At 38.7% G+C, this 17,096-nt stretch overlaps 1 protein-coding gene across 1 annotated transcript in view; it reads left to right on the forward strand.

Annotated features, from left to right (window-relative positions):
* Positions 1–17,096, forward strand: part of ANKFN1 (ankyrin repeat and fibronectin type III domain containing 1) — a 564,723-nt gene that overhangs the window by 169,781 nt on the left and 377,846 nt on the right. Inside the window, exon 5 of the mRNA XM_079131399.1 lies at positions 1,395–1,605. Coding sequence (XP_078987525.1) covers positions 1,395–1,605 — 211 coding nt within the window. The remainder of the gene's footprint in view (positions 1–1,394; positions 1,606–17,096) is intronic.

Consider the following 17,096-nt stretch of genomic DNA (forward strand, 5'->3'; position numbering starts at 1 on the left):
TACCACAGGACTCAGAAATGCCAGGTGTCCAGTGTCTGGGGCTCTGGGTTAAGAAAGTATGGAATTAGAGACCAAGAGGCTAGGAATGAGGGAATCAGGTTTATAGGCAGTGGGGAGCACTTAATGATCTGTAAACAGGGAAGTGACATGCAGTATGTATTGTTACGGTTTAGATATGAGTGTCTCCCCTAAAGTTCATATGTGAGACAATGTAAGAATGTTCAGAGGTGAAATGACTATAAGAGATTAGATTGTGGCCCAATCTGTGTATTAATCCATTTGAATAGATTAACCAGGCTGTAACTGGAGAAGGTAAGTCACTGGTGGTGTGCCTTTGGGGAATATATTTTGTCCTTATGAGCAGAACTCTCTCTCATTCCTTGTTGCCATATCCTGAGCTGCTTTCTTCCATCATGCCCTTCTACTATGATGTTCTGCCTCATCTTGGGCCCACAGCAATAGAGTTAGCCATCTATGAACTCAAACCTCTAAAACCATGAGCCCCAAATAAACTTTTCCTCCTTTACATTGTTCTTGTTGGAACTTTTGGTTACAGTGACCAAAATAAGTTTACTAAAACATGTATATTTTAGGAAAATTGTTCTTGTGATATATGGAACCTGAGCTGCAGGAGCCCAAGACCAGTACTAGACAGGTCACTGCCACAATTCAGACAAGGGAATGATAAAACCTGCAGATGGAGAGAAGGAGACAAGTTTGAGAGAAAGTGTAATCTCCATATCAAGCCAGCCCTGATTAAACTACAGGTGCTAACGTTATTTATGCCAGCATTTTCCCACCTGTGTTCTGTAGCACACTATTCCAGGAGTAGGTAGAGCTAAATACAATAAAACACATGTTAAAACAATTAGCATGAGATGTCCCTACAGTAAATAATGAAGTGACTTAGTTTAACCCAATATTTACCATATTTATTGGACCATATGCTACTTTCTTCACAAGAACAACTTCTAATGACCTATCAAACATTATTCCTTCCGCAGAGAACTGGTTTGAGGAGTTTATTTTGTGCTTACTTATAGACTAGCATTGCAATATTTACTCAGTGTGCATCTACTTGTACTATCTGCTCAATGCCCATTAGAAAGGAAGGGGAGACCACAAGAGAGGGATCCTAATTAGAATAAGTTATATTCCATGTATATATAATGTGTCAAAATACATTGTACTGTCATGTATATCTAAAAAGAACAAATTAAAAGAAAGAAGGGCAGGTCCAACCCAGTGTTCACTTAAGATTAATTATGGTTATACAACTATCTGTTTATATGCAGGCACAGAGTCCCCGAAGCAATCTTTAAAGTTCAGTATAGCTATGCCACAAAGACACACTGGTCTTGCAAACTTCCTAATCTGCTTTCGCTCTTCTCCAGAATTTCCAGGGCAATGAAGCCATGTTTGAGGCAGTTGAGCAACAGGACATGGATGCTGTGCAGCTCCTCCTGTACCAGTACACACCAGATGAGCTAGACCTCAACACGCCTAACAGCGAAGGGCTGACACCCCTGGATATTGCCATCATGACCAACAACGTGCCCATTGCTAGGATTCTTCTGAGGACAGGGGCCAGAGAAAGTCCACACTGTAAGTAAGCCTGAGAATAGAATTGCATACTACCAGAGCTAGACCTCTGCTTTAAGCTGCTGAAATAGCCAGTGCTGATCTTCCAAGTAAGAATGGTTGACTACACACAGGCTCCGAAATCCTTTACAAATACTCTTGGACTTTCAGGCAAAGAAAAATTGTGTTTTTCAGTTTAAGCGTGTAATTGCATTCTAGTTAGATATGATGAATGATATTGAAAAGGGACCCCCAAAGAGCTTATTGCTAAGAACTTTATCCCAAACTTTCAAATATGTGAGATGCTTCAAAAGATGATGCAGAGTATGAAGCACACATGTTTAAAAAAATGAGTATGTGTGTGTTTCTATTTCTGTATCTACAGTCAATGTGGTGGCTTCATTCATTCCTTCATTCAGCAAGCAATGAGTGCAGGGTGCTGTTCTAAGTACTAGAAATGCAGTAGTAAAAGAGACAAACTGTCTCCTCCTAAGGGAGGAGACTTCCAATAAGCAAGTAAATAGATAAAATGTAAACTCAAATAGTGATAAATACTATGAAAATAATTTTTAAATGAATGGCTAGAGATTGATTGGAGGAGACTGTATTAAAATGTTTGAACAAGGAAAGCTTCTCTGATTTGGTGATATTTTAATTAAGTTCTAGATGATATAAAGAAATGATCCATGAAAAGATGTGGGGGTCAAATTCTGTGCATATTGAACGGAAAATAGAAAGATGCTGAACAGTCAGGGATAAGATCGATGTATTGCAAGAATAAGAAGGCCAATGGAGCTAGAGCAAAGTAGCAAATAAGAGCATGATGGCCAAGAAAGAAGTCAGTGGGACCCTACTGAGAATGACCTTGAGTCAATGCTGAAATGATTCGCTTTGGTGACTGAATGGGATGAGAAGGTGGTGGAGCAGTTTAGGCAGGTATATGCCACAGTTTGCTTTCTATGAAAAGATCACTGTGGTGCTGTAGACAGTACAGTGGCAAGGCCACTCTGAATTGGGAAGACGAGTTAGGAGGTTATTGTAACAGAGCAGTCAACAGACATGAGTTGCTTGGACTAATAGTACCATGATGTTGACCAGTGGCAGAATTCTGGATAAATAGATAAGCATATATATATAGAGAGAGAGATAGATAGATTTATTAAGATATAATCCTCATACCATGTAATTTGCCTGTTTTAAAGTGTACATTTTGATGGTCTTTAGAATATGCACAGTCAAGAAGGCATCACTACAGTCACTTTTAGAACTTCTTCATCATCCCCAATAGAAACTCCATGCCCTTGAGCTATCACTCCCCAACTTTCCACTATTCCCAGCCCTAGAGGCAACCAATAATCTACTGTTTCTTTAGATTTACCTGTTCTAGGCATTTCATATGATGAAATCATATAATATGTGGTCTTTTGTGATAGGTTTCTTTGTGAATCTACTTCCAAGTAGAAACCATGATAGTACCTGCAGAGGCAGCTGCTCGGGGGTCAATGGCAGCCCCTGCCCAGGAGAGGATGGATAACACCATATAGCATCAGCCTGAGCCAGGCACTATTCTGAGAACTCCTTTAATCTTCACAGGAACATTTTGAGGTAGATGCTCACATTCCCCTTGAGGCAAACTCTCTGACCTAATGACCACAGTGGCTCTGTGCCACTGTTTTCATGTTTCCTAAAAGAAAAGAGTAAACTCATTAACCTGTTAGTTTCTCTAATACTGATTCACTTATTTCCAAGTGGTGAGATCCAAAAGGCTGAAAGAAAAGTAAGTGAACATATAATTAGAAAACACATCTCTACTTCTAAATTTTGTAAACCACTACCCCCCAAAGACTAGGTATGGAGGCAGATCTTTATATCAGAAAACTCTTCATTTGAAAAATGCTAAGCTTACCACATCCATGTCAGAGAGAGTGAAGATTTGGGTTCAATGAGATTTGGGATCCTCAAAGTGCTCCACTGTCAAGTGCTGCTCCTTCTATGGTAGAACTGGAGATTTTGGAGGGATGGCAAATAAGGGCAGAATAAATCAAAAGGGCTTCTGATTCATTCTGCAATAATGTCTGTCTCAGTGATTCAGTGAGAGAGGGGCAGAAAGAGAATCAGAGGGTCTGAACCTGGAGAATGCAGACTGAGCCCCATTCTATAGGAACAAGGGGACTATTCATCCAGATGTTGCCTCAGCCGTCCTGCACAGGGCTGGATGAAACATTAGTCCTACTTACCTGAGACGCTACAAGGAATTCTGCATTTTCCCTGAGAACAGTAAGACTTCCAAACTCCCAAAGTCCCCGTGTACGTAAGTGAACCTCCATAACTGAACTTGAGTACTAACAATCTAGTTAAATCAAAAGCAAATTTGTTCAACAGGTCCCTGTTTATCCTTGGTCCCTCTGGGATGATAAGCACATTGCCACTACAAAGTTGTAAAGGACAGACAGTGAGAGATAAGCCCAGGCTTCAGCCGCTGTGAAATATGACACCTTAAGTCACCGGGGCCACCCAAGAAATCAAAGAGATAATACCACGTGTAGATTGACACATGTAAAAACTGGCAAAGGAATATTGACTGAGGGCCTATGAAATCTGCACACACAGTATCTATGGTGTTTACATTCATCAGTATCTATGGTGTTTACATTCATCAGTATTATCATCAGTATGATATCTTAATTCAATTTTGAAGAAAAGAAATCTGTGATTCTGGCAAGTTATGTGACTGAGCAAAGGTCACACATCTAGCAATGAATACGGATGTCAGGGACTCAAGTTCAAGTCTGTGGGATGTCAATACCTGGGATCCTGCATAAACTCACTGCCTTTCCAGGTAACCAATATGGAGGGCTGTAACCACTAGAAACCCACATCTTTCCCTCTGTATTGTTCACTAAAATCCTATGGTGTATTTCTTTGTTCTGGTCTGTAACTAACTGGAGATAGGCAGGACAGAAGAACACACTGTTTTCAGGAGTTTTTAATTCACTTTCTATACCAAGTACAAAAGAAAAAGAATTGCTTCTGTTCATGAGTATGAGCTTGCTTGTGAGAAAAACCACAGTCTGCCAGCCAGAACCTTATAAGCAAACACCTGCTACAAACTGTTCCCAAGAAGCGGGAGAAGCAGGATATAGAGCAGAAAAATAACAATGAGACCTTGAGGTCTTCGAGTGTTTCCACATACAGAAAAAAAAAAAAAAAAGCTTTTGTCTACATCATCTCACCTGATCTCTACAACTAGCTTGTGAGGTAGGAGTTGTTTTTCTAATTTTACCAGAGAAAAAATAGAATAAGAAAAGTCAAATAGTTTACCTAACACCAAGAAGCTAACAGGTGATGGAGTCATGATTTGAACCCAGGTCATCTCGACTCAGTGCTTCACTGTTTGTGGAAAAGCCTTACCAAACTCACTGTTTCACAAGAGATGCTCAATTCCTTTCATGCGTGGCTCTCCATCTGCTCCTCTTCTAGAATGTCAACTATTTCAAAACAGAGTAAATTGTTTCTAATACAGCTAATTTTATTTCCTTCCCCTGTGCATTCTGAAAACAAGCCCTATATTCTTTTCACTGTGCCAACACTCAACCAGGCACATTTCCTTATTCATAAGAAAAGCCCCAGAAGCTGCCACCCACACTTGCATGCTCCTCTGAAGTTATATACAGAACCCCAGCCCAAGCATTAGATGAACTTGCTATCTTTATCCACAATTGTCTTCAGTTCCTCCCACCTGGAAGCAAGTGACACAAAGTACAGTCATCCCTCATTATCCAGAGGAGATATGTTCCAAGACCCTAGTGAATGCTTCAAACTACAGATAGCATCAAACCCTATAAAACTGCTTTTCCCATACATGCATATCTATGATAAAGTTTATGAATTAGGCACAGTAAAAGATTAACAACAATAATAATTTTAAAAAATTATAACAAGCATCACTACTCTTGTATTTGGGGATACTTATTAAGTAAAATAAGAGTTACTTGCACAAAGGTACTGCAATATCATGACAACTGATCTGATTACTGAGACCGTTACAAAGTGACTAACAGGTGGGTAGTGTATACAGCATGGATACAATAGACAAAGAGATGATTCACATTCAGGTGGGATGTGTCAGGACAGCACAGGATTTTATACTCAGACCAATGAGTAACTTATAACTTCTGAATTGTTTACTTCTGGAATTTTTCATTTAATATTTTTGGACCACAGTTGGCCAAGGGTAACTGAAAATGTGGAAAGTGAAACCAAGAATGGGGGGCTGGCTACTGTAATATTCATATTCACAGAAGCAAAGGTCAGCCATTAATGAAGTTGGATCCCAAGTACTACCCCGTAGACTGTGGTGCAGAGCCTTAGGAAACAGGGGCAGAATCTGAAAGAAGAAGGAATTACAGGAGACCAGCAGCTATGCCATTGAGGATCTCCCAGTCACTAGGATTCATGCTCAATTGAACAGCTGCTATCTGAGGAAACTGACATATCTCTATATAAAAACCCCCAGTCACACACCCCACTCTTTTTCTAACTAACTCATATTCTACTCCCACCCTCCAATGACAGTTCTGTCTCCAGGCAGAATTTGCTGAATTATCAATGAGGCCCCTGCCTTTCTGAGGCTGCATTGGTTTGGCATCAGTAAGGCCCTGTAAACACTAGTCCTAAAGACACTAGCTCTTCTGGGTGCCTACCATGTATGGATCTGGTCACTCATGTGGATTTGGTCTTATCCTTGGATCCTAGTACCTAGGACATAGTATATACTCAGAAAATCTCAGGTGAAATCTCATTCTTCATAGCAGCCCCATCTTATTTTGCTGGAAATCACAGTTACTGAGTTTGGGTGCACACATATACTTACACGTGTGCAGCGGACATACACACAGTGTGTGGGGAAACTCCTGAAAGTGACTTAGAATTGGAGGCACCCTTGCCTGCTGCTGCGGGTTGTCAATGTCACCTGCTCTTTGCAATTTTGGCACTGTTACCACAGACCTGTAAGAATGGCTAAGTACTCCCCCACCTTAGTCCTGACCTTGTCCTTAGTGCATTCTCCTCTCTCTCCTGACCCCCTGCCCTCCCACTGCATGTCTCAGGAAGTTCTTCTCTCTCACCATCTCTTGGATGCCACCTGAGGAAATAGAAAGTGTCAGCTAGAATTCCCTATGTTCAGTTACCTCATGAAACATGACTATAGAGCAGCTGTCGTCCAGGGATGGTGTGGACACCAGCATTAAAATCCTGGCAGAATGGTCAGGATGCGCCCCTCACTTCTGCAGTATTCGGGGGCTTGTGTTAGTGCTGGGACCCGTCCGGGCCATGTCTAAAAGGTGTGACTATAAACTAATGAGGCTGGCTTTATGTAAACAAACACAGCAGAAAGTCTACAACCCAAGTGAATGTTATCCTTCAATATGGTCCTCCTGGGAGACCTCACACTCCATCCAACAATGCTGCTATTGCTCCAAACACTTTAGGAATTGTCCTCACAGTCTGTTCATGAGAAAGTCAGACTCACGGCTTACACACCTGATTTTTGTTCCAAAACAGCACTGCCCAATATCATCACTCTCCACATTCACCAGTCTGGGCCTCAGATAACGCTGAGAGGTTTCCCGAAACCAAATTCACCCTCAAAGGACAGATACTGGCGACCAATAAGGACATGTAAAAAAATGAGCCTTAGGCAGGGTTCTAGAATAAGCCCCAAATATTTTTATCAGCTGCATTAAAACAGACATAAATCCTCACCCTGACTTACAAATCTGTTCCTTGAGTCACATTTCCTGCTGTGTGCCACTTGCCCATACCAACCTCTCTTTTGTTCCTTCAACATGCCAAGCCATCTTGCCACAAGGTCTTTGCACTAGCTGTCCCCTCTACCTGAAATGCTTGAAGTCTTTTTAATCTTGATTATTACATGGTCAATTCCTTAACACTCATGTTTCAGCTTAAATCTGATATCTTCAAGATAGACTTTCTCTATCAAGCCCAACATCTGAATCACACCGCTCTATTATAATTTTCTGCATAGCACTTACCACTGTTTTTATTTATTTTCTGTCTTCCCTATATTAGAAGGTAAACTCCACCAGATGTAGGACCTGTCTGTCTCATTCATCGTTTTATCCCCAGTCAACAGTAGACACTCAATGAACATTTGCTTCATTGAACTGAGCAATCCCAGGTATACTCTCTTGAGAGATACGAATCTATTTCTTATTTAGGGATTACTTTACTAAATAATCCTCTCATTTCCCCCCAGTGCCTGGCAACCACCATTCTATGCCTTATTACCTTCAATTTGGCATTTTTAGATACTATATTACGTGTAATCTATGGTATTCATCTTTCTGTGTCTGGCTTAGTTCACTTAGCATAATGTCCTTCAGGTTCATTCGTATTGTTACAAATGGCAGGATTTCCTTCCTTTTGATAGTTGTATTTTCTTTCTTCTGTCTTTAATTTTTAAGTATGTATATACATGTGTGTGTGTATATATATGTATATATACACACACAACATGGAGTATATTCTCCTTGTCAAAATTGAAGACATTACAGATAAAGTTAAAAGATGTCACTGAATGCCCAATCCACCTCTCCACACACACATGCACACACTTAGGGATTAGTGCCCACCTCTAAACTCCCCCAACATAACTGCTGATACCAGTTTGGAAGGTATCCAGACTTTCCCCATGAGTTTCAAAACACATACACACATATACCCCCCCCCCAAAAAAAAAAGAAAAACAACAACAGAAAAAACTTTGGGGGTGAAACTGTTAAGTTTTATCTTTCGTGTAGGCTAAAAATTAAATTTCTGAACTCAGGGAGTTCTGGCTTCAAATCCCATATCTGATATTTGTAGCTATACCAACATTCCTTAACCTCCCATGCCTCGGTTTCTGTATTTATAAAATGAAGACAATAATTTTGTCCATGTATATTAGTTATATATTGTTGTGTAATGAATTATCCAAAAATGTAGGAGCTAAGGACGACAAAACAGCTATCTCACACAGTTTATGCTGGTCAGAAATCTGGGAATGGATTCAGCAGGTGGCTCTGGCTCAGGTAGCCCATGAGATTGCTGTCATAAGGTCTGGTGGAGCTGGAGGTTATACTTCCAAGGGGCCCACATTCCTCACTACATGGGCCTCTCTTTATAACTGTTCTATGGTATGGAAGTCAGCTTTCAACAGATCTGAGAAAGAGAGAAAGAAAGAGAGCAACCAACGTGATGTCTTTTATAACCCAATCTCAAGAGTGGAATTCTTTCATTTTGGTGGGTTTGGGATCACACACACTAGTACTCTGGCATTTTGCAGGAGTGAAACACATAAAGGTGTAAACACCAGCAGACAGAGTTCACTGAGTACCCCACCGCCTGGAGGCAGGCTCTCTTATTGTCTGTCCAGGATTGTTGAGAAGCAAATGGAATAATGCCTTTAAAGTGTTACTCCCATTTCCTAGCACATTGCAAATGATCAAAAAAAAAAAAATTGTTGACCTCTATAATTCTCAAAACTCATAATAAAACAAAAGTATCTGATAAGGAATTTAAATAGTTTACCCATCTAGTTTTTGTGATAAAACATTGCCCCTAATACCAGCACCTTTCTAAAGTTCATGGAATTTTTGTGTTCTAAAACCACACTGTCCCACACGGGAGCCAATAGCCATGTATAAATATCAAACATTTTGAAGTGTGTCTGATCCACTGACTAAAAAACAGAATGGAGAGCCCAGAAATTAACCCATGTTTATAGTCAATTGATTTCCAACAAAGGTGCCAAGAACACATCAGGGAAAGGACAGTCTCTTCGATAAGTGGTGCTGGGAAAATGGGATATCCTTGAGCAGAAGAATGATATTGAACCCTTATCTTACGCTATGTACAGAGTCGACACAAAATGTATTAAATACTTAAATGTAAACATGTTAACAGTAAACTAGTAGAGGAAAACATAGGAGGAACACTACCTGATTTTGGTCAGGACAGTTAATTTGACCCCAAAAGAAAAGACAATAATAGAAAAAATAGATAATGAAGAGATACCAACTATGGAATGAGAAATATTTGCAAGTCATACATCTAACAAAAGATCCAATATATTTAAGGAACTCAAACAGCTCAATAAGCAAAAACATTTTTTAATTCTTTTGAAAATCAGTTTTGAAATTGATTAGAGACCTGATTACACATTTAAAATAGGTCATGTAAATGACCAACGGTCATATGAAAAAAAATGCTCAAATCACTAATAATTAGGGAAATGCAAATTAAAATCACAGTGAGATATCTCATACCTGTCAGAATTGCTATTCTCAAAAAGACAAAAAATAAGCACTGCTGGAGATGTGAAGAAAAGGAAGCCCTTGTACACTATTGATGGGAATATAAATAAGTAAAGGCATTGTGGAAAACTGTACAGAGGTTCCTCAAAAAATTAAAAATAGTGCTGGAGATGTAGCTCAGTGGTATAGTGCATGTTTAGCACGTTTGATCCCTAGGCACCACTAAAAAATAAATAAATAAATAGAATTACCATATGATCCAACAATCTCACTGGGGATTTTTGGGTAAATCTGGGGATTTACCCAAAAGATCTGAAATCTGTTTGTTAAAGAGATTTCTCCTTTCCCATGTTTATTAGAGCACTATTCACAATAGCTAAGTTATAGAACCAACTTAAGTGCCATCGACAAATGAAGAGTTGAAAAAACTGTGGTATGGACACGTAGTAGTATACTAATCTGTCTTCACAAAGAAGGAAATTGATGGAACTGAATTGTACTTCGAATCCCATGTCCAGGTGTAATGAGTTCTAGAACTCAATTTAGAATATTGATGGACCTGGAGAATCATTATACTAAGTGAAATAAGCCAACCCAAAAAGATAAATACTGCTTTACCTCATTTATATGAGCAATATAAAACAATCAAGCTCATCAAAACAGAGCAGAATAGTGGTTACAGAAGCTTGGGGTGGTGTGGGGAGAAGGGAGAAATGATGGTCAACACATACAAAATCCTGTTAGAGGAATTGTTTTACAATCAGTGGCATAGGGTGGTGAATGTAGTTAATATTTTATTGTACATTTTAAAATTTCTAAGTATAATTCAAATATTCTCATAAAAAAAAGCATTTCAGACAATGGTTATGTTAATCAGCTGGATTTAACCATTCCACATTGTATTCATAAATCACAGCATCACTTTGCACCCATCAACACAATTACAAATTGTTAGTTTACTATAAAATAAGATTTAAAAGAAACGTGTCTACTCCAAATTAAAATGTGTTCTAAATATAAAATTTATACAGGCATTCAAAGGCCCAGTACAAAAAAATAAAGTACCTAAATAATAATTTTTACATTGATTACATGTTGAAATGACATTCTGGGTATATTAACCAAAATACATTATTAAAACTAATTTCACCTATTTATTTTTGCTTTTTTTTCCCCCCAAATATCACTACCAGGAAATTTTTAATGATAGGGTTCACACTATATGTCCATAGACTGTGCTGAAAATACTGACAGAAGACATGGTTATCATGTTTCATACTTAACCCCCGTATGATACCACTGAGTAATCTGCTTTGGGTTTTCTAAAAAATTCCCTTAAGTGTTTTTCCACATTTGCTTTAGAGAAGATGTGTGCTTGCCTTTTGAGTTTGATGAGACCTGGGCAGAAAGTAGCCCTCTGTGTCATTGGTACCATTCCTGAGGAATCACTAGTTACATCCTAATTGATCTAATAGGGGCTTTGTGAATCAATGTTCTGCTAGAAAGTAGAGGGGAATGGTACTTCAAAGTCCATGTCCAGGTGTAATGAGTTCTAGAAGAAAGATCCATAGCAATAAAAATGAACCATTTACTCTGCAGCTCTCTAAAACTTTCTTGGAACCATATTCTCTTGGGAAAACCCTAAAACAAGACAACAGATTGAAACCTAAGTGAAGCAAAAGCTTTGAGTTCTGAACCTTAACAGGACAGGTAAAATTGCCACTTAGGTTTTGAATTTCTTCACTATAAGGATTTTTTTTTAGTATAACATAAGATTTTATTAGAACTTTATGGTTATACACAGTAGTTAGGTTCACCCTGACAAATTCATACATGCATGGAAATTGATTTCAGTTCACAATCCCCCCTTTTCCCTCCCCCCTTTTCCTCCCATCCTTCTACCTCTTCTCCTTCTATTCCACTAGACTTTCTTTGGCTGGTCTATTAATTTGTATCTGATTGGTTCTTTAAGTAATCTTATCCTTCCCTCCCAATTTCTTTTTTTTACTCTAGCTTCCACATATGAGAGAAAACTTTTGATCTTTGGGTTTCTGAGTTTGGCTAATTTCACTTAACATGATAGTCTTCATTTCTATCCATGTACTGCCAAATGCCCTAATTTCATCATTAGAATAACTCTACATTTTGATATTCCTACTTTAAACGAAGTCAGTTGTGAAGTTGTAGTAGAAGATTTACACTTATGGTCAGCAAGGATAAATTTTATTAACTGCTCTTCTTGGCTGCCAAGGGGATATTGACTTACAGTACAGGTTTATGCCTAAGTGACCTTGTTTTCTCCTTTGAAATAACAGATAGGGTTGAAACTGACACCACTTATGAGTATATATTATATTTCTACATAGTAGATGCAATAGAAAATTTTTATCTGAAGCAAAAGATTTTAATGGAAAATATCAAACTATTACATAAAAAAGTATTCTGATTTTATTTGTGTCTCTAAAAATGTAAAATCAATGGGTATAACAATAATAATATAAACCTCTATTGAGAGCCTTCTATGTAAATATTATCATTAGTTTATTGCAGCTTATGAGACGGGTGCTATTATTATGCCAGTTTTACAGATGAGATACTTAGGCTGAATATGACAGAGTAACTGGCTCGGGTGATATATTTGTTAGGCATAGTGCTTGATCTACAAAATGCCAAAGCCCTTTTAAGAACTGCCTCCACTTTGGAAAGTAATAGAAAAACAGATTTCAACTCAAGATAAGGGAACTCTAAATTCAGAATTGGGTGACAGTGAATGAGGCCACCTTGATGAGCATTGAGGAGTCCTCATGAAGATCAGACTAGGCCAAGGGCACTATGGGTTAGGCAGCCTAAAGTAGCTAAACCTAAAGGTTTAGCAAACCCGAAGTGGCTTGTAAGGATCCTTCTGTTACAGAGGTTAAATGATTATTTTAGTGCTTCACTTTTCTCATCAATAAAAGAGGAAAATGCTAATAATAATAATAGAAAAGCTGTTACTAAATTGCAAAACGGCATAGCATTAATAATGTGCAAATGTGTCTATATTTTCCATTTTTTCAAACAAGCCAAATAAATTGTTCCCTAAAGTCCTCGATTAAAGATTAAAATTGGTTTACATTTTACTCTCATTATACTTTCAGGTTTTAAGCAATTATCAACCAGACCCAAATTCACCAATTGCAGGGCAAGGGTATAATTAAGAAATAGTAAGTAGCTGGCAATCCATACATTAGATTCCGATGGTGAAGAAAACCCATTCAGCCCCTGATCATTATTTATCTCAGGATTTAAACAGTAACCGTAATTGTATTCTTTGAACACCAAGTTCCCAGCCCACCCCCAACCCCTCCCGCAGTTAATTAGCTGGGTAGGTCTTATAACAAATACCCACTCAGAAGCACTGGGTGGTAGAAACGCTGTTGATAATTAAACACCACAATAGCACGGAGACTGTTTCAGGAGCTGCAGAGTGGTCTTGCCCGCCGGACTGCTCACCACACACCCACAGACCCTCTATTGTGCTGGCTATAGCTGCTCAGAGGGACAGTTGCTTGGCTGGACAAGGGACCAACTGCAATGAGAGAAAAGGCCAAACCCTGCAAAAACTTTAAGAGTGCTGGACTCAAAGGAAAAATACCCAGTGGGTGGAAGTGAAAGGGGAATGGATGGACTCAAGAAAAATGGAAGTGAAAAACAATCATAAAATTATCGCAGGAAAAACAATTATAAAATAGACATTGTCTTTCTATTTTGTAAGTCCAACCAGTCAGCCAAGATAAGTTCATCTATCTCATGCCAAATAGTGACTGGAAAAATTACAATACATAAATAACAGGTCAGTTCATCTTCCATTTGGTTTAGAGAAAGTTCCCTGAGGTCTTTAAGATTTTTAAGAAAATTGTGGTTAAGTCATCCCAACTCCCATGTTCTCAGTTTCTTCATCTTTAAAATAAGGATATTGTAAATCTTCCCATTCTGGGGTCAAAAAAAAAAATAGAATGGGGTTCCCAGAACTATTTCCAAGGTGTTAAAAAGTCTACCCTATCATGCTATTATTCCAGATAAAATTACCCACTCTAATATAATTATCATATTCATTTGCTTCTGCTTAAAATATATTAACCCAGTTGGGTTGATTATCTCATCTGAACAGATGCTTCTATTGGCAGTTAAAATAGGTCATTAATAATAGGGAGAAACAAGATTACTTTATAAGTCAGCTGGTTTGGTAGCAAAAAAAAAAAAAAACCTTCAAAAGAGTGTTTTATTAAGCTATTAAAAAATCCATAGGGGGAAAAAAATAAAGATTTGCTCTGTGAAATGGCTGGAAACCACTAACTCAGTCAGTGCCTCTCTGACTTGTCCATGCAATTATCCCCAGCAACAGAGAAGAGTAAGTGTAGCCTCAGAGCACCTGGGGAATGAACCCCCAAAAGGAGGAGATTTCTATACAGTTTTTTTTTTTTTTAAATCTCTAGTTCTTAGAAATACTTTCCATTCTCCTCTACGTTGAACACGTTTGTCTCCAATTTCTACATGATATGCTTTCAACAAAATCTGCAAATAAAATTCAGCACTCCAAGACACAGATACCATACTGTGGGATCAATAGGTGCATCTCCAACCCACCCACCATTACTACCAAGAAATTATGAAGTTTAAGTATCCCTGTTTGAGGATCACAGGGATGGAAATAATCTTGGGAAGTTCACCTCACTGTAAAAGTCCACGGATCCCCCTTGTAAGTATCTGAAGAGACAGAAAGCTTTATCATGAAGTACAATCCCTTTGCCATCACAACTCAAATCACATGAAGTCTAAAGCCTAGGAGAAAAGGGAGGTGCAGAAGCAAAATGCGTTCTGCTGGGGAAAGCAGGAAAAATGTCAAGGGGAACCCAGCATAGCTCAAGAGAAGCTGTCCATCTGAAATGCCACCTGGAATTCACACCAGTAATAACTGTTGTGGATATAAAAATTAATAGGGGGGATTTCATAGTATTAGAAAAATTTATTTTTATAAATCATGTGTCTATCACCCAAGTGTTGACGCATGCATGCAATTCAAACATCAGGCTTACAATAAAAGGCTCACTGAATAACTGAACAAGGACAATTCCCCCATTTTCTCTTATAATTTGGAGTGGAAGAAGAAGGGGGGGCAGTGGGTAGAGGGTGCAGTTACTGGGTCAATTAATCAACCTGAAAACTGTGACACAAACTCTGACGCCTAACCTATGTCTAAAAATACACAAATGTATACGAATTTGTTTTAAACTGTCAATGCCTATATTTAGGACCTTCCCAGTAAGGCTATAATGAGACTGTGTTTGAGGGCTTCAGTCATAGCAGACTCTACCATTAATCTGAAGTTAGTTAAATTAACAGCATTTAGTACTGACTTGTCAATCTCACTACTCCAGGAAATTGCACCTTGAGGCTACTAATATTGCCAATTTTTCCACTGGAGTGTGCACCCGAGTATGTGTGTGTGTGTGTGTGTGTGTGTGTGTGTGTGTATTTTTTTTCTCCAGAACCTCCACGTTCATACACCATCCTTGCTTCCCGACGTCCACAGCACTTATATTATCATTTATTCTGGCCTCCTTTAGCCTTCCCAGGGGGTTCTGCATCGTGTAGCTGCTCAGTGAAAGAGTTTTTTAGCTTTATATTTATTTGTTTATTTTTCTGTCATGGCTCATGACTGAGGCTTTTAAAAAAAAAAGCGTGACAGTATTTAGAGTACATGATTGACTGCTACAGCAACATTCATTAACCATGACAAATCTGCAGCAAAACACAGTCCTGAGTGTTCTGAACAGCAACTCTAAGAAGAAAGACGAAAGAAAGAAAAAAGGAAAAAGACTCAACTAATTTTTCATTGACCTCATCTGTAAATAAATTTAGACTGATGGTACACAGGGGCAATAATAAATTAGTATTCATTTCCTGTAATTAATGCAAACATGCCTATGAACACAGAGAATATGAATATATAACCACCTAATTTCCATTTCAAAATATACCTAACAAATTTTCACTTGAGTTATCTTCATAATATTTTCCCCCTTAATTAAAAGAATGAAATAGATGAATTTCTTTCCCACCCACCAGGGGGAAATATTGTTTTGGTCACAGGGTGTATCAAACATTTCAGCAACAAATCTGCAGACCTTGATTCTGATTTTTTTCACTGGGTGAGTCCCTACCACACTTGCATATGGAGGTCATCTTCTCTCCTACCACTGACCGGGGGGGGGGGGGCTCCTCTGAAGTGACCAGGCGACCACACAGGCAGACCCTCCTAAGCTCAGAGCAAGAAGCAACCTCACAGCCTTAGCACAGGGATGGAAAAGTTCCTTCGCTGATGAACACCCAATCACACAGAGGCAGGTTGGGTAAACAAGATGATGTAAATCAAATAAAGATTATGATGCATCATGTAAAACAGAAATGTCAAGTTCTGCAGTCTTTCTTGGAAAGAAGAGCCAGTATGACTTGTTCTTTTGGGAATGGACATCTCTGGAGAACTTTTATAGTGGAGACCACTATCAAAGATCAAATTGCTCAAAGATCAGTGTACGATTGCACCCAAGTTATCCCTCCTTCAGAGCTCACTAGTTCCACTGTAGCACCAGTAGTACAACACTTTGTTTGCCATAAATAAATTGATAGTAACAAATCATATCTCTAAGACAGGCATACAAAATTGTCTATATGCTGGGAAGAATGTGATAGGAACAGAAAATCTGAATCAGATTCTATCAAACAGACAGTTTTGGCAGAATGCAGCTTGACTCATGGGTAATTTTTCCTGGTTCCTCTCCTGTCCCTACAGAGCTTTTGCCCCTTAGTGCTTGTCCTTCTGAACATCACAGACACCAATCTGTGCAATTATAATTATCTGTGCCTAGCAGCTAATTGAGTTTTTTGTTTGTTTGTTTGTTTTCCTTTTTCCTGCGGTACTGGGGATCAAACTCAGGGCCTTGTGCTTGCAAGGCAAGCACTCTACCAGCTGAGCTATCTCCCCAGCCCTTGCCTAGCAGCTAATTGGAATGCACATGACCAGAGGGCCAGAGAGCAATGGAAATATCTTAATTTGATGAGTTTACCAGTTAATCTGGTTGTAAATGTCACTAATTTGACTTTATCATAATAAGATATTTCATGATAAATACAGATCCCAATTTCTCCAGGGGTTTTTCA

Source organism: Sciurus vulgaris (assembly GCF_902686455.1).
Source record: "Sciurus vulgaris genome assembly, chromosome: 3".
In the NCBI taxonomy this organism is placed as follows: Eukaryota; Metazoa; Chordata; class Mammalia; order Rodentia; family Sciuridae; genus Sciurus; species Sciurus vulgaris.